General features: G+C 38.2%; 1 protein-coding gene across 4 annotated transcripts in view; it reads left to right on the top strand.

Annotated features, from left to right (window-relative positions):
- The window catches only part of FREM2 (FRAS1 related extracellular matrix 2), a 136,715-nt gene that overhangs the window by 7,047 nt on the left and 110,604 nt on the right, over window positions 1-19,064 (top strand). For all 4 annotated transcript variants that reach the window (XM_061345079.1, XM_061345088.1, XM_061345098.1 and 1 more), the window contains exon 2: window positions 3,869-3,958. In XM_061345079.1, the coding sequence (XP_061201063.1) occupies window positions 3,869-3,958 (90 nt within the window). The remainder of the gene's footprint in view (window positions 1-3,868; window positions 3,959-19,064) is intronic.

Genomic DNA, 19,064 nt, shown 5'->3' with positions numbered 1-19,064 from the left:
CTGTTGAAGGAAAGAGAATTTACTGGAAGTGAAAGTCATGGATTGAAAGGGCAGTGTCTTCCTTTTTCCTCAGATGCCCTCTTGTCTGTAGCTGCTTTGGGTACGAGAGAGGCTATGAGGGGCATGAAGACAAAAATTCTTGTCTAAATCTAGAAGGCTGCAATTTTGAGAAGTAATGTGAGATGCAGAGGTCTTACATAGACCAAGCTTCATACTCAGAACTCTGCGTAGTCCACTGTTCTCCCTCACCTTGTGGCTGAGCACCATTAAATGTGCAAAGCACTGTCAAATCCAAGATTTATGAATTTATGTGTATTTCATGCTTATGCTATACTAAGACAAATAATTATCTAACATTTAAGGCAGAAGTGAACAAGACCGTTTTTCATGATATCCTTAATGATACTCATCCGCTTACATCCACTGCATATAAATCAGATTTTGTAGCCAGTCATGATTAATAGTTTTGATTTTGGGATGCACCTATATTAGGACCTGCTGTTACACACTTGCTTTTTTTGGTTTGATCTCCCAAGTTTTTAGGGGTCTTATCCTGCAAGGTGGGGCAACCTCTTACAAAATGCCGAACAGTTCTGGTTTCATAAACATTGTTATAGTTCTCCAATTTACATTGGAAGGGACCTCTGGAAGTCACTTGGTCCAACCCCTACTCAAAACTGGGCAACTTTGGAGTTGGATGAGGCTGTTAAGGGTCACATGCAGATGAATTTTGAAAGCTACTCAATAGCTGGTGAAGTCCATCCTAATACATTTCCATCTCACATTCCCTGGGTTTGGGCTTGTGGTTGTATGAACAGGCAGCCTGATCACTTTGAATTAGGTTAACATTGATGAAATAAGATCCATTGTGTGCAAGCAGGTTGAGCAGTCTGGTTTTTCAGATTGCCTGCAGTGGAAAGAGAGGGCAGAGTGATTGTTTAGTAAACAGCTTTCTGCTTTATGCTTGAGATTGCTTTTCAGTATCTGTCCACAAAACATTATCAAGTGCTAGGAAGGAAGTCATCCTAGATTTGCAAGATGAGCTGAAAGCCTCCAGTCAAAATGTGGTTGTGCAGAATATAGTACGTCCATGAGATTTTTTTTGTGTAATTTGTTCAGGAGCAATCAGCCTGGGTCTTCCTAATTAGCATGCATTAAATACTTCTGCCACAAATACAGTAGGAAATCTTTTGCTTCTGAAGCTCATAGAGTTAATTGAGATTGGTCAAAGGGGGTATTAGAGTGTGGAGGAGTTAACTTCTTGATAAAAGGACCCCAAATACTTCAAATGGTTGGTGCTTTTTATTTATTTTTATTTAATTCTTAAATAATCTGAATGAGAAAGAGTCAGGCAAATGACAGTAACAAAATAAAATACTCTTAAATATGTTAAGCAATTCCTGAGATTATTCAATTCCTATCTGTCACTTCATGTTACATCTGAAAGCAGCAGTTTTAATTATTATTTATTTGTGCTTTATATTTAGTAGTTAGTAATAGTAAATGCAGAGAAAGCTTAAAGAAAAATGCTTGCCACATGGTAATTTCTTGTCTAATGCTGTCCTAGAACAAAGCAAACATACAAAGGATATTGTCTATGCATAATTGTACTGCCATTGTCTCTGCAAGTCAGGGCTGGAATTTGTTCATAGCAGATATCCATTAAGATTAGCTAATTTGTTTAAAAGTGAAGAGAGTCTGCTAAGGAACTGGCAAGTCTTTCACGTTTGGGAATTTAGTGGTATATAACAGATAGCTGATGTTTGTATGATGTTTTGAATGTACAAAGTGTGATGGACTGCTGAGCACTGTTTTGTGACTCCCTGGTCCCATGCGGGTAAATTTGTGAGTAAGGGCCAGGTCACATCCCAGAGCTGTGCAGGTGTTCTGAGGAGCCGGGAAGAAATAGTGGCGAGTAAGGCTTTGCCTTGGCAATAATACAGCTTGGTCAATGTCTCAGCGCTCATGTAGTCTCCTGAGGCCAGAAATATCTAAATGGCTGCTTCAACCAAATATGCAAAACTTTGCAAGCAGTGATTTTATTCAGCATTCACTTTGATAATACTTTTTACCTTGTTTTTCAGGCAGTTGTTTTCAGGGAGATGAGTGAATTATGCTGCAAAGTGCATTTGTTTCTTAAAGAATATATGTAACCTTTAATAACCACTTCAGTTTTGCATGTTTTTCAAACAGGAAATCAGTGCCTTGATCTAGCGGAGATAATTATTTTTTTAATAGGAATTATGTTGGGTGCATTTCAAAATTATGCTGGAGAATTTCAGTATCTCATCAATATTTAGCAGGCACTGTAGTTGTACAGCAATGAATTGTGCTTACAACTAGGCAAGCTCTAATAGCTCTTGTATAACCCAAATCAACCGTGGAAGGAAAGCATAGAATTGCTCAAGTGACTGTGAGCGTGTTCTTAGTGAACAGAAAACAGGTAATTCCTTTGAAATTCTTTTGACTAAATTTAGTTTGGATGTCAAGTGGCTTTTTCTGATGTGGTGGTCCTGGTCTGCCAAACACTGGCTCAAGAGTGTTGAGCCAATATATCTTTATATGTATTGGAACCATGGATTTTGAGAAGGCTGCCCTCATCAGCAGAGCTGATTTGCTCGGCTGACATGAAGAGGTATTTGTTTGCATCCTCTTTATAGCCCTGTGAATTTTTGATCTTTAACTGAAACATTTATGGAAGAGATTCTTCAGTGACATATATTTGCTGATAATGCTCTTAACTTGTTTGCCCTGGAAGATGTCTGGCTACTTTTGGAACTCAAGATTTTGAGGAGCTCTGACAAAAGTGCTTTTAGCTATTTTTTACTAATGCATATGCCCTAACATGAGAGGAGAACTTGAGTGGTACTTGACTTCCACTTTAATGCTATTAATTTATAACACTTTTTCTTAAAAAACTATCAGACATGGATTTTCCAACAGCAGTCTTTCAAAGAAAATGTCAAAAAGTAGTTTTTATGTATTACATGTTTCTTATCACTGTTCAAGGAAACCAGAAAGCACAATATTAAGAAATACATTTTTACCTTTTACATACTTTTTTATTGCAACTGATGATTCAAAGTTGTGCATTGAATTGCTTCTTACTGAAGTCTTATCTATCTACTTACATTGCATCTGTTTGAATTCCTAAACCAGCCAATCACTGTGTCTGAGCACTTCTTATGGCAGTTCATATAGATTATATGCCATATCCTTTGAAAACATGCTGATAGGAGGGATGGTCTGATGGAGAGGGCATTTTTGTGGGGGACTAAAGAGACTGAGATCTCTCTTCTGCAGAATGTGTAAAGATATCCTATCCTACGGGTAGAAAACATGCCAGAAGTAATCTAGTTTGGGGGTGGAGAAGTAGGGTGGTGTGAGTGTGAACTAATTTGTCTTGCCTCGTGAATGGAGGGTAGAACTTCACATAGAAAATACCCTGGGATTTGCTCCTGTTTCAGCCACAGCTTTTATGTGATCTCTACAGTACTACTCAGGATGAAGAATGACAGGATCAGTATCTTAGAGGACATACGCCTCTACGAAAATACATCACTAAAAACATGACATAGTTCTGACTGTTGAGCCCACGTTTTTACACTTCCTTTCAATTGTTTTTGTAAATACATCATGAAAGAGGGCACTGGGGAGGGGGAAGTAAAGGGAGGGAGAACAAATGCTATCTGTAAAACTTCAACACTGTTAATACTGAAATTCCTGAGCTCTGCTGCAGAATCTTGACTTCTCTCTGTTGAAGATAAACAATTTAATACGTCTTTCTTTTTTTTTTCTTTTTTAAATAAAAACAATTTCATGCCTTCAACATTTAGAATAAAATCTGTTTTTTCCTCACGCTTTCTAGCTGATATTGATGACATGAAGATATGCTATGTTTTACGAGGGGATGACAATGCCACCAGTGACATTTTTCATTTCATGGTTGAAGACGGTGGTGAGTACCTATAAGATCTGTGCTTTTGCTGTTCTTGAAAGAGAAGGAGCTTATGTATACTTTGGGAGTTTAAAAACATTGAATTTAATTGAGGAAAGTCCATGTTACATCCTGTAATGTTATTTTTGTTATGAATTTCTTGTATTTTGCAGTATTTCTGGTGTTTACAAAGAGGCCTGTTGATAAAATGGTAATTGCATCTAATGAAAAAAACACTCAGACTACTCTAGTGAGAAGGTGACATTCTAGAAGCTCACACAGATACCTGGGATTTATGTATTTTTACTTTTGTATTCCCTGTCCAGGCTCTTGACACGTAATTTCTCATAAGCCTTTTATCTTGAGATACTTCCTAAACTTTGATTTGCATATATAGGTGCCTACAGCTTTAAAAGTTCCAGGTAAAAGGCTATTCATATGAACACCTTGTCTAATGTACGTATTTCATAGAGTTCGAGTTCAATTTCAGACTCTACCTACTTTACAGAATCCTTAATGGTTTGTCAAAGATCTTTGTCAGGTGACTTATGAGAATTCTCCTACTGTTATTTTGTAGGATTGTGGAGTATGAAAAAGGAAAGAATAAAACCAAATTGAAAATACAGGTGTATACTCACTTAAGGAAAAATATATGTAGGGGTTTTTATTGTTGTTGTTTTTAAAGAAAAACAAAAAAGAATAGTTTAAGGAACTAAAACCCCACATTAACAGGCCTGTTTTTTCCATCTGAAGTCTGTACTTAATGTGGATATTCCTGAGTGTAGATATTCCTGTGTGTGGTAACAGGTGGCTAGATCATGTTACTTTAATACCTTTTTTAATATGTGATATATAGCTGTATGAGTAATTGGAAATTAATTTTATTATTTGATTTAATAATAAACTTCTTAGAAAAAATGTTTTAAGCTAGCTTATTGTCAGCTCGTGTGCTGAGCTTGTGTTAGTGCTTCATAAGAAGCACATCTAATTAACAGTATTATGATCAGTGAACAGGGATTTGTCCTGTCTGTCACAGATTGAATAGTTTTGTCACCATCTACCATTGCTGGGAGTGGGATATTAAAGCATGTTCTCCTTATCGTTTTTTTGGACAAGAGCAGAAGAGAGAGTACTTCTAGACACTCCTGAAAATGTCTTTGCAAATCTTTGTTTCATTAGAGAAGTAGTGAGATAACAGTTTGTAACACTTGACTTACTTTCCTTAAATGTTTTATTTTAACCTAGATATAGGTTAGAGAAATTTAAAGCTAAGTAAAGGTAATGGATCACAAGGTGCTATATTTTCTTAGTAATAACATAATTTTCTTATGGTAGGTGTCATGAAATGGTGACGTTCATGATATTCTGTTGTTCTTCTAGTAGGTGAACAATTACTCAGTCTTGTTTCAAGGTTTAATGTGTTGGGAATAATGGAAGCTGAAGAAAGTTTGTTCTTTGTGAACTGATTAACATCAGTTCTTAAAATTGAGTTGTTCCTTGAGAACCCAATGTTTGTGAGACTTCTGTGCATGCTATTTGAACACTTTCTAGTGGCAAATGTTTAAGTAGAGCAAATTGCACTTAATATATTCTGACTTCATACCAAGAAATTTGTCTTTAATTGGAAGGCTTACCTGCCACATCTGCTTCTGCTTGGCAGAGTTGTAACAGCCTGTCCATTGTAACAGTATGCTGTTTTTCAGAATACAAAGAACCTTTACAATAACAAGGTGCTTGCTGATTTTTTTTAAAGCCTTTGGAACTTTCAGTGTTATCATTTTGCAGACTACTTAGCTAGATGGTCTTTGCTTTCCTGAGGCTAACTGTTGACACTGTGAAAAATGAGCTGTATTGTATTACAGAGTATTTCTGATTTTCTGCTTCACTGAAGGGGGTAAAACTGCATTTAAAGGGATGAAATTGTGATCAAAACATTAATATGAGCTCAAATTTACTAGCACTGTCTTTATCAATGGGTGAAAAATCCAGCAATATAATCTAGCTATATTTCCACCCTCTTCAGAAAGAAATCAAAGCTAGTGTTTTGCAGCTCAGGTGTATTTGGGCAGAATTTCAATGGTATCAGGACTACTGTTTTTGTGGTTTCGATTGTAAGTCTGATCATAATAAGAGATTGTATGCAAGATCTGAGAGAAAGATGCAGCATAGACTACCAACATCCACAGTAGAATGGCACTCTTCAGACCTCTGTCTTGTGTATCGGGAACTTTGCAGTAGTTACAAGCTTGTGATGGCTACCACGCATTGCCTAATGCTGTAAATGAGATAAGTGGGCACTTAAGCTGAAGAATTGTTCCATAATCCATAAGTGATCCTGTTGAAATAAAAAAATAAGAGGGGTTTCAAAATGTGATTCCATTAATCAATATGTGTTCATGTTACTCAGCTGAAGTTATTTTGAACCAGTAAAAAACAAAAAAAACCAAACTAAACCCACGTATTTTGTATCTTCCAGTCCTCTCATGCCTTAGAGAGGGGCAAATGCAACACCAGTCCCTGCTGTCTTCAAATAACATGAATTAGAATGTTGATTTTGCCCTATACTCTAGTGTTGCCTGCAAAATACTTTTTTTGTTTTTTGGAATATTTGTTCGTTGCCTGTGAACTGCAAATAGGAGAAGAAGAGCATGGCTTTATCTCCACCTTCGGATACGCAAATGTAGAGTCCTGCATCTGGGCAGGAGCAACCCCAGGTTCCAGTATAGATTGGGGAACGACCTGTTAGAGAGCAGTGTAGGGAAGAGGGACCTGGGGGTCCTGGTGGATGACAAGGTGACCATGAGCCGACACCGTGCCCTTGTGGCCAAGAAGGCCAATGGCATCCTGGGGTGTATTAGAAGGGGGGTGGTTAGTGGGTCGAGAGAGGTCCTCCTTCCTCTCTACTCAGCCCTGGTGAGACCTCATCTGGAATATTGTGTCCAGTTCTGGGCCCCTCAGTTTAAGAAGGACAGGGACCTGCTGGAGAGAGTCCAGCGCAGGGCAACTAAGATGATTAAGGGAGTGGAGCATCTCCCTTATGAGGAAAGACTGAGGGAGCTGGGTCTCTATAGTTTGGAGAAGAGGAGACTGAGGGGTGACCTTATTAGTGTATATAAATATATAAAGGGGGAGTGTCACGAGGATGGAGCCAGGCTCTTCTCAGTGGCAAACAACGATAGGACAAGGGGCAATGGGTACAAACTGGAACACAAGAGGTTCCACTTAAATTTGAGAAGAAACATCTTCTCAGTGAGGGTGACAGAACACTGGAACAGGCTGCCCAGGGAGGTTGTGGAGTCTCCTTCTCTGGAGACATTCAAAACCCGCCTGGACACGTTCCTGTGTAACCTTATCTAGGTGTTCCTGCTCCGGCAGGGGGATTGGACTAGATGATCTTTTGAGGTCCCTTCCAATCTCTAACATACTGTGATACTGCCACTCTTGTAGGCCTCTTCTATGGAACCATAGAATCATAGGATGTTTTGGGTTGGAAAGGACCTTATGATCATCTAGTTCCAACCCCCATGCCATAGGCAGGGATGCCTTGCCCCAGACCATGTCACCTAAGGCTCTGTCCAACCTGGCCTTGAACACTGCCAGGGATGGAGCATTTACCATGTCTTTGGGCAAGCTGTTCCAGTGCCTCACCACCCTCACAGTAAAAAACTTCTTCCTTATATCTAACATAAACTTCCCATGTTTTAGTTTAAGCCCATTACCCCTTGTTCTATCACTACAGTCCCTGATTAAGAGTCCTTCTCCAGCACCCTTGTAGGCCGCCTTCAGATATTGGAAGGCTTCTATGTGTCGTGGTTTAAACCCAGACAGACAGTTTGTTACCCACTCCCCCCCTTCTTGCCCTCCCCCTACTCCTAGGGGAACGGAGAGAAGAATCAAAAAGAAATGCAACTCCCATGGGTTGAGATAAGAACAGTTTAGTAACTAAGGTATAACACAAATCACTACTGCTACCACCAATAATAGTAATGATAAAGGAAATAACAAGGGAAGAGAATACAACACCTCATCACCAGCCGACCGATAACTCGCCCCCCCAGCCTGACCAAGCACCGACCAATACCTCCTCCAACCCTGCAGTCTACCTAGCCTTTCCGGGTAACTCCCCAGTTACCTCCTGGCCATGACGTGCTGTGGTATGGAATACCTCTTTGGTCAGTTTGGGTCAGGTGTCCTGTCTCTGCTTCCTCCCGGCTTCCCCTCCTCCCTGACAGAGCATGAGGCTCACAAAGTCCTTGGCCAAACCAAAACATCATTTTTATCAGCTCTGTTCCCAGCTGAAAGTCACAACACAGCACTGCACCAGCTACCAAGAGAAAAATGACTGCTACTGCTAAACCCAGGACACTAGGATATATGATATGTATGGTATATGATGATAGTTTAATTGGGGCCCAAGTCTGTTATCTCAGGCAATTGCCTGAAGACCAAGCTCAGAGTCATCAAACTGCATGGTGTGTATTTTGTTGTGGATCTAGAATTTTGTTTATTTTCTTATATGTGGATAGCATTTATGGTAAGCAATTTAGGGCAACAACCTATGAGGTGGGTGATGTGAAAAGAAGCAAGTCAGTGCTCTGTCAGCTCTTGGCCCTTTGCCTGCTTAGTTTCTTACCATGGGAGTGAGTGTGCCATGCTGTGTACCAACCAAATCATGAGCTGGGAAAGCATCGAATATGGTACTGGGACAAACTTGTTTACTTACTGGCCAAGGGAGAAGACTGCAGTCTAGACAAATGGAGAATAGCTCAGGGATTACGGCTGCCTTATGATAACGTGCTGATTATAACTAAAGAGAACAGAAAGGGCTCAATATGCAGAGAAAGGAAGGCCATTTAAGAATAAAAGGAAAGAAAGCGCTTAGAACTGTAATTAACAAGTGAAAGCATATGCCTGCTGTATTCAAACCAAAATTGGAGATTTCACCAGATGAACTGGTTGAGGTTTTAAACTCTGAGAGAGTCTTACTTTCACCATTAGCATATGTATGGCTATAGTACTTTTCTGGCTTTGAATGTCGTGTTTCATAAGAGCAATTAAAAAGTGAAATAAATTGAACACAATTCAGCTATTTATCACACAAATATTCTTTAAAGGTAGAAATGGTTTTTATTCCTCATGTTAAGGGATTTTACCTCAAGATGACCCACTATAAAGTGGGCGAGCTCTTGCGTTTTTGTCATTCTTAGAACAAGATGACACTAGAATACTCGATGCTGCTGAGTTAGCTGCGTAATGTTTTGAAAGAAACTATTAACCTTTTGAAATTAACTACTTGAAACTTCATATTAACAGTCTGCTTTCTGTTATGTTTTGATTTTTGATCTTAAAATAATCCTGTGGAGATCTGTTGATACTGAAAAAGTGTTGAGTCCATTTTAGCAAAATCTTGAAGAAAGTGTGGGATTTTCTTTTTCACAAAGTTTGCAAAAAACACGTCAGTAGAATCTCTTTCCTCAGAAGTGGACTCCATATTCCATTAACAAGGTGAAGAAAAAAACTGTGCTTAGCAACTGCAAGCATGTGATGCTGGTGAATCCTGGTGTTTATATTATTAACTTCTTAATTCAGTGGTCAGTAAAGGAACCAATACTATCAGAAGGCAGGGAAAATGGGATTTTTATTTTTTTTTTCCCAGTGGTGAAGTAAAAAAAAACCCAAGGAAATCCAGGCTGATAGTTGAACTCCTGTGTATATTTGTGGTACGTAAATTTGTATATTATTGAGAAGCTCACTAGACTGAAGAAAAAGATCCAACTGAAAATGATTGAGCCTTTTAATTAGTGAAAAACAGGCTCACAGAATAACTTAAATCTGATAAACTTAATGAGAAGCTGCAATGTGTGTGGCCACCTTGTATTACAGAAAGCTCAAGGAAACTGGATATGTATGACACTGCCAAATACATGCATAGAATTGGTGCTTCAGCTATGCAAAATAGCAATAATCTGTGCGGAATGAAAATTGACACAGAAATTAGCTCCAGTGTGTTAAGCTCTTGTGCCTGCTTCAGAAAACTGCATGCTGCAATTTCATGCTTCATCCCTTGTGATTTTTCTGAGGCATTTTTACTGCTTCCATGAGAAACTAGCACTGAAAATGCAGTTAAAACTGAAGTCCATCATTTATTTTCACTTTATGCTCTGCTTGGCTAAGATTTTTTTTTAACGTCACTGTAGTAAGTCCTAATAATTGAATAAGAATATGCATCCAAATGCACATTTGTCCCGTCTGTAGGAGGTATTTTCTCATGAATTGTGCTGCTTCAGATAATGTGAAACTGGTTGAACTGGTTTAAGGCAAATTTTTGGCCAGATTCTGCTGATTGTATAGAGTAAAACAAACACACCCAAAAGCCGGCACTAAACTGAAACCCCAGCACAAACCCCATACCTCCAGAGTCAGTATCAGAGTCCAGTATATTCGTTTGCCCAGCAGTGGGTATTGGGACTGGGGTAGGAGGTACTAGAGCAGTGTGATGAATACTAGTTAAAAAAAAAGAGCTTCTGTGCAAAGGACTGTTGTTATTTTCATTTTTCTTCACACAAGAAAAATGGTTGTATTCAGGTGTTAGGGATAACTCTGAAATGTTCGAGTTCAGATTATGTAAAGTCAGTGGAGGAATGTTTATCTCTTCTAAATAGTGATCTGCCCCCAAATATTCTTAAAATACACTTGCTTTTGACCTACTTGTTGCTTGGCTAATACTCTCATCCCAGTAGTCTGCCTTGCTTCTTCTTCCTTCTCCCCTGTCTTCTGAAGCTTGGGAAACTGTCAACCAGGGTTGCAGCACCCATGCAACAAATTTGGTATGTGTTTCAGTATTTTTCTGTTACAAGAGGCTGGCACCATATTTATAGTGTTTTGCATTGGAGTCAGTTTTACTAAATTTTCCTGGTTTGAGGAGAAAAATGAGAGAAGGCTTAAAAACCCCCAAAATAATAAAAAAAAAAAATGTGTAATGAGGAAACATATTTCCTGTTCAACCTAAGTTTGAACCATAATCTGTCCTTCCCTTACCTAACTGCCTTCCCTGCTCCAGTGCTTATCTGGAGTCCTCCAAACTGCTTCTTTAGGACTGCTGAGTGGTATCTTGCAGTATAGTGCCTCAAGGGTAGAATGCTTTCAAAGGGGAAGTAATGACAGATTCTCATGCCTGGTTTAGGAATGTGAGGATCACTAGGGAAGGAAAGAAACAGGAATGTTTTTATTTTTTTTCCCCCCAGGTTATTTGGGCAGCTTTTCTGAGTTAAAGCCAAAGTGTTGCAAAGCTGTCTCACTGAAACTGGTGATTTGCATCATTAGCTAAATCTCATTTAAATTTTTCATTACAGATCCCTCAATGCCTGCATTTTCCTGCACTAACATTTGGTTAAATCCCTACTGAACCACGAATCTTTAAAAAACAATTCCTTGAAGTTAGCCTTTAAACCTAATTTCTGGGAAACATCATTGACTTTTCCCAAATATTTTTTTTTTGCAACAGATTATGTTAAAGGGGCACTGTTCTACTGCTTAGAGAAAACTTTGAGTAAGTTTGTGAGATATAATTACTTCATCTGTTAACCTTCATTTTACTAAATAAAAAATATTTTTTTTATGAATTTCACCATTCTGGTATGCTTTATTCATTTCTGAGAGAATATTACACTCCTGAGTATAATCATTAAATGAAAACAGTTGTCAGTGCTGCTTTTCAAAGCTATAACACTTATGTATTTTCCTGGGTGAGCTGTAATAATAGTGTAGGAACAGACATTTTGGGCTTGATACGTGATGGTTCTTAAAGAAGCAGACTGCTAAAATATCATTGGGAATTATTTGCCGCATCCTTGCTTGACCTCACATATGGTATTTGGGCACACTAGTTTTGGCAAGAAACATCAGCTACATTTATCTTTGGCTTAAAAATGAGGGCATCACATGTTGGCGGTACTTTTGCCATCATTTGCCAAGTACTGTATTGGATTCTGATTTGTTGCCAGACTTATTGCTGCTGTTTTGATGTACTCTAGATTGGTGCCCAAACAATTTTTCACGTGTCAAACTTCTTACTGTAAGTATTATCAGGGCATTTAAATAGTAGTTTGACACTACAGTTTATAAAATCCCCCAAGCAAACTGAACAAAAAAAAAAAGCCTTTTAAAATAAACCTTTCTGTAAACAAAACAGATATTGTTGTACGTGGCTGCAAGGTCACAGCAAAGTTAATGTCTGTTAAAGTATACAGGGGTAAGAGGTGATTATAGGGGACCTATAGAAAGTCTAGTACAAGCCATACTAATCTCAGTGGAAAGATTTTCAGTGTCTGTTGTGCCAGTTATATTTGTTTCTTTGTACTGGCATTTTAGACTGACTGCTGGAAATTATTGAATCTTCCATTTCTAACTTGCATATCACCTTATCCTCTAAATATGTCCATAGAAAAGGTCAGCTTTATCTAGATAAAACAAAATGGTTTCTGGAGAGGAAAAAAAAAAACAGTTGTTTAATTTGGCAAGAGAATTTTTTCTTTTAAATCATTTGGGTGTGATGGTGATTTTAATGGTCCCAAAAGTAAAGTTTTTCTCTGCTTCTGAATTCATTTTTTTTTTAACAAAAGCAAAATAGCGTAATTGAAGAGGGTGGATTTAGGTACTAGGGATCAGGAAAGGATCTATATAGAAGTTAGGGTACTTTGTCCAAATGTGAAAGACTTGGATATAATTCCTTCCTTCATTTGAACCCGTATTCCCCATAATGTTCCCTCACTTACATTCTATCTAGTTTTGTATTAATTTTCTGTTTGCTGTCCATGTATGCAAGTTCTTAATTACTCTTTGGAATATAGCCTGGAGTCCAGTGTTCCACTTCCCAGCTAAGTACTGTTACCGACAAATCCTGTCTCATATTTTGTGTGTGTTTCTCCTCCCTTCTTTCCTGTATATTTCTCCTTTTCTGCTAATCCCTGTCATGTTCCACAGAGTAAGATGGCTAGAACAGGCCAGTTAAGAGCAATAAGTTCCAGAGTAACGCTTAGGCCGATGGTTTAGATCATGGTTAGGGCAGGGAGGTTTTGATTCCAATTCTCTTAGAGTCAGGGCCAATAGTCTTGTATTCCGTGTGGAAAAAGCACCCTTACTACTGTGTTGGTTTGACAGAAAGGAAATGTCTCCAACATCATAGATATTTTTCTAGTTTTAAGCTGAGATCACTTGCTGAATAATCAAACTTTTAAAGAACAGTGTATTCACAACAAAATTCACCAGCTCAGCACCTGGAGCTGAATCCTGCTTGCTTTGCCAAGCTGAATAGTGTCACTGATTTCATTTGACCTGGGCAGATGAGAGGCAAGGAAGACAATGCTCAAGATAGCCCAGTAAGTACTTAGCAGACTTTTTCACTTAAAAATGATCCACAATTTAGCTTTCATATTTTTACAATACAAAGTAAGGTGCAGCTAGCAGCAGAAGAAGCATGACAATGAGTAGTAAAATTAGGTCAAAATGCAAGAAATAAAGAGATTAAGAGGATACACTAGGTACTGAGATCTTTCAGAAGTAACACTGATTGCCAGTGACATGAGAACCTGCAGAATGACACTAATTCCTGAAATGAGCTATAATAAGTGTGTGAAATTATATTGGTTGTTGGTTGCAAACATTTTTTATTTGGGCAGACTAAGGAGGGCTAGAGAAGAATGAAATGAGAGAAGGGACCCTGGCTGCTGTCAAGGAACCCTGGTTTCAGTATCTTGCTTGTTTTCCCTACCTGTTTACACAGAGGGATTCTAAAGAGCCCTCAAGATGAATTTAACATTTATCACTTCAGTTGCCAATTAACTGTAAAGTCTCTAGAATTTCCATAAAGGATCATCTGATCAGTGTATAAAATATATCTGGGAAGTTCCTAGATTTCTTTAAAAATTAGACTACTGTTTATACAAGAGTGATAAATACTTCTGAAACAAACTACAGATATGTGAAAACCAGTACTCTAACAAGAAAAGTTAGTGAGTCTTTACCTAGGAAAATACATTAGGAATAAAGTTAAATTAGAAATGGAGGAAATATAATGATGGCATATATTGTCATAAAATTTTTGCAATTTGTGCTTCTTAATTTACAACGTGCTCGCTATTGTAAGATTCTGTTTGCCTTGCTAAATCTTAGAATATAAGGACCACTCTTGCCCCATTAATCTCTGTGTACTTTCTGGAAAAATGAAGATATTTGTTTTATTTCATAAGCCCAAATTGTGTTTGGATGCTGTTCAAATTTTCAGTAACAGTACTATATGACCTGTTCTTTATAATTGGCACTGCAGCATGCTAGGGAGTGTTTTGATTGTCTAGAGCTTGATGGTGGTGATGAAAGGATTGAGTGTTCATGGGTAAGAATCGGAGAGAAGGCTAACAAGGCAGATATCATTGTGGGAGTCTGTTATAGAACATCCAACCAGGATGAAGTGGCAGACAAAATATTCTATAAGCACCTGGGAGAAGTCTCACAATCTCTACCCTTTGTTTTCTTTGGGGATTTCATTTTACCAGATGTCTTCTGAAGATACATCAGAGAGAGAACAGTCTAGGAGATTCCTGGAGTGTGTGGTAGATAACTTCCTGATACAGTTGCAGAGTGAGACAAGGGAAGGCATCCCACTAGATCTATTGTTTGTCAACAGAGAAGGACTTGTGGATGATGTGATGGTTGGAGGCCGACTTGGGCATAGTGATCATAAAATGGATGGTAATAAAGTAATGGTAATAAAGGAGACAGGCAAAAAAGGCTTTATTTATCTCTACAACTACCTGAAAGGAGGTTATAAGGAGGTGGACATTGGTCTCTTCTCCTAAGTAGCAAGTGATAGGACAGGAGGAAATGTTACACATGGAGGGATTTAGATTGGCTATTAGAAGTTTTTTCACCAAAAGGATTGTCAAGCACGGGAAGAGGCTGCCCAGGGAAGTGGTGGAGTCACCATCCCTGGAGGTATTTGAAAGATGTGTAAATGTGGTGCTTAGGGACAAAGCTTAGTGGTGGGTTTGGCAGTGCTAGGTTAAGGGCTGGAACTGATGATCTTAAAGGTCTTTTCCAACCTAAGCAATTATATGAATCTGTGAAGTTAAGAGATAGGAATAATACAAGAAGAGTAAAAATCCTGTTAAATTAATCAATTAATTTGACTTGTATTTATTTTTGTTTGTGTTTGGCCGACATGAGAATTTCTAAAGTCAGAATGTTGTGGCTTGTTTTCTCTGAGGTTTCTTCATTTAATCTTTCTTTTGCAAATTTAACTAATTAGTTTTTGGTTTTAGCAGTAGAATTTCATTTAGCAGTAGACCCTTAGGAAGCTTTTTGAAAAGACAGAATATATCTTTTTTTTTTTTTTTTTTTTCCTTTCTGAAGAAGGATTTTAGCTTGTTTAAGTTCAGGTCATTAGTAAAACATTAAATGAGCCAGCTTGATACAGTGCTGCCCTGAATGTTTGCCAGGATTTCAATCTCAGTAACTTTTAACTTAAGTACCAGTGTAGCACTTCTGTCACTCTGCTCTATAATGTGCATTTTCTTCAAGGCTGTAGGAATGCTGTTACCACACACCTTGCTGCCTCTTTAAAGCTTTGTAGTTAGGGTATAACACAATAATTAGAGAGAGAATTGTAAGGATGCCCTTAAAGAAACATTTGAAGCCTAATTCAAAGCCCAGTGCCTCCAGTGAGGCTTTTTGTGCCTAGAGGTTTGTGGTTTGATCCTGCATTAGTGAAATCTGTGAGCATATTTTTTTCACTTACTACTACGATGTTCAAGAGCAGGTCATGCAAGATGATAAGATTTTCATAAATAATAGCATTTTAGTATTCTCTGTCCGTAAAACTATTTTACCTTAAAAAGCTTTTAATTTAGGACCCTCAAAGTATTTGATTTCTTATTCTGATGCCTCCTCTTTAGGCAGAGCTTATGAGCTCGGAGTCTGAGACACTGTAACCAGTTTAAAAACCACGGCACTGCTTTGCTAGTATTTTAAGACCTTCCTGGGCTTTGTGCTGAATTAATTCCCTGTCTACACTCCTTAATCTCAGTAATGCCCTTTTAAGATGGCTTATCATTACAGTAGAGAATTTGTAGTACAGCGTGCTCAAATACATCCTTCCTGAGGGAACAACTCTGAGTCTTTTGGGCAGAGATCCTAATGAATAGGAAAACAGTAATTACCAAGTTGCTTTTTTCTGGTTTTTTCTTCTTTTCTTTTTTTTTTTTTTTTTTGCAGGTACACAAAAGCATCACTCTCAGCTTTCTCATCAGGGATAGGTGATGCATTTAAGATCCAAACTGCAGAATTTATCTAATGGGAACTTTGAGTGAGATTATGATCTGGATTCATCCTGATCAAGTGGAGGTCCCTAAAGTGCTGGATTTTTAGCCATAATCAATTTAGGTTCCTTCCATAACCAGTGACAAAATGAGAGACACCTTGAGGATGAGTAGATTTAAATGTGGCACAGGAGTGATTGCTCTGAATTCTAATCCAGTTTTGCCCTTATTTCACTTTTCATGTGTACTTAAAATCGCGTAAAATGTACTAAGTGGGGCAGCAGTGGCAAAATCTACAGGTCAGTTGCTGAAGTGGGCATTTTCTAGCTTGTTGTCTGATTTGGGCATTATGCTAAACAAATGGAAGTACATGAGATTGCCAGCTTTCTTTTACTTAAATAAGTCGCTGCATACTGTATTCACTGCTGATATTTGTGAACAGTTTCCTCTGCTGCCCAAGGAAGCTTAAATAGATTCCTACACATCTGCTTCAGCCTTTAGGCTATAGGAAATGTGAGGTGAATTCCTCTCACTGAAGCAGAGCAATTTTGTGTGGAATGAATAACTGTTCACTATCGAGCACAGATCAAGCTTCCTGTCCCACTGCACCGAAACCAGATCCTTTTGGGCTGCTCCTCAACTTGTGAGTTCTGTGCTCTATCCAGTGGTGGAAAAGCCTCTTCTATTCCTTCATAATTTTTGCTTATATGAAAGCCTAACTCCCTATTTATCCTGGACCCTAGGAGTTTCTGGTTATGCCTGCATGGGGTTTGTCCAGTTATGTTTTCAGTTCTCTGCCCTCCATCTCCATCCAATCAAACTTTTTTCTTTCCCCTGTCCTTTTTCTGCCTTCTGCTTGCTGCCATAGCTTGATTGTATCAAGAATCATTGACAACTAATCAGATGGCTATCAGATTACTAGATCTGCTAGGGACAGAGGGATGCCATTTCCTAGCAGGAACTGGGAAAAGTTGAGTTAGCCTATGATCCTGTAGTCCTATTGTTTGTACACCCGTGGCAAGCTGGAGTGAAACAGAGCAAAGTCTTGCTTTTGGCACTGTTTTGCCATCAATTAAAAACCATAGGCAAAATACAGATAGCTGTGCCTGATCCTTTTGAACATATTCTGAAGGGACTGAATCTTTTACCCTTCAGAGAAGTTGGAATAGACAGACCTTAGGCATTACATTGAAGCTATGTGGACTGCAGTGACTGAGTTGGCCTAAAACTGAGAGGTTTTAATCATGGCATTGGGAACTATCAGTCAGACAATATAGTCTCATATAGCTCTTATTTTTTTCCCCACTTAAAGGCAGGCATAAGATCATTTAGTCATATGTAATACAGGTATTATAGCAAACTGTATATACAAGTATTATAGCACAGCAGAGTCCTGTGTGTCAAGATGCACAATTTCTACATACTTTATGCTTATTTTCAAATATACTGCTTTGGATCCATAGAAGGTTCACAACTGAGCTAGATTCAAATAAGCAGGACAATTTTCACCAGCAGTGGTTCGGCCTAAATCATCTCATGCGTAATTCTTGGATTTCAGATTATGAAGCATAGAGGAACAGATCACAAATGATTTTTTTTAATTTTTATTTATTTAAAGGAAAACAAAATGCAGCTCCGAACAGTATTAATGCACTTGCTACCTCTGAAGTATCTTACTCTGTGTAGCTGTTCCAATTCAGTACATACATGCACAAACCCACAACTCTACTTCAAGGTAGTGACCCTGCAGTGGTTCCTGTGTCATGCCTCCATCACCTTAAACTACGCTGCTATTTGAACTCCTTTTCTGCTCTGTGAGGTTCATAACACAAGTAAATTCAAGATGATATGATTTATTTTGATAATTTATTGATATATTTATTTTGAAAACATGTCAGTGCCATGTTCCAGCTAATGACCAGCAAATGTTTACTAACATTATAGGAAAGAGGGTTAGCAATAAAAGGGAAAATTTTTTTGTTAGTCTTTTTGGTTTTGGGGTTTGTTTGTTTTTTTTTTCTTGAATCTGCTCACAACATTCCCTGAAACAGCCTAGATTTAACTGATCCCCCTTTTCTGTCATCAGAGAGCTCCTTCTGAGAAGTACTTTTTGCTACTCTTAGAGTGCTTGCCAACTGAAAGAAGCCTCAAAGGTATCAACAGTGGAGAAGCACACACCCGTTAATTGAAATTTTATATTAAAGTTGTTTGTAACTTCAATGTATTGAGTAATAAGTAATGTAGTTTTGGACTATTAGTCTTTATGTAGTTATTGCTACTATTTATAGTAATTTAATAATCATCAGTCATAGGAATTCTGCTAGGAATCATATGATAAAATCATGTCCTCCTCTTGTTTACTACTATTACTGCCAATTAAAGCAAACAATTCTAAATATGCAGCTTCTAATTTTTCACAGTTCTTTACACTTCCCTCAATTACAAATGTAAACCAGACCTTATTCATTGTTTGGAAGTCCCAAATTCAACTAAATATCTGAGTGTAGTTTAGGAGCACAGCCAGCCCTGAGACAATTTCAGATTACTGAATTGCTGAGTAATCTCAAGTGACTGTATTAACTTCTGGAGTTGCCTGCTTATAGGGCAGCCTCACTCATCTCAGGTACCTCAGAAATTGCTCTTATGTGTAATGAAGCTGTTCTTTATTGAACAGTCTTCCCTTGGTTTCCACAACTGAAAGAGTAAATCAAGATTTTCAGTGGACTTTTTAGTAAGAGTGTGTGCAAATGTATGTTTCCTCTTTGGGACAGAGCTGCGTTTCCTACCTGGGACATACTTTTGCAGATGCAGATGTA

Source organism: Neopsephotus bourkii, unplaced genomic scaffold (genome assembly GCF_033783945.1).
Source record: "Neopsephotus bourkii isolate Nb327-2 ecotype Australia unplaced genomic scaffold, CSIRO-AGI_Nbou_v1 NB_36, whole genome shotgun sequence".
In the NCBI taxonomy this organism is placed as follows: Eukaryota; Metazoa; Chordata; class Aves; order Psittaciformes; family Psittacidae; genus Neopsephotus; species Neopsephotus bourkii.
This window is presented reverse-complemented; position numbering and strand designations above follow the sequence as displayed.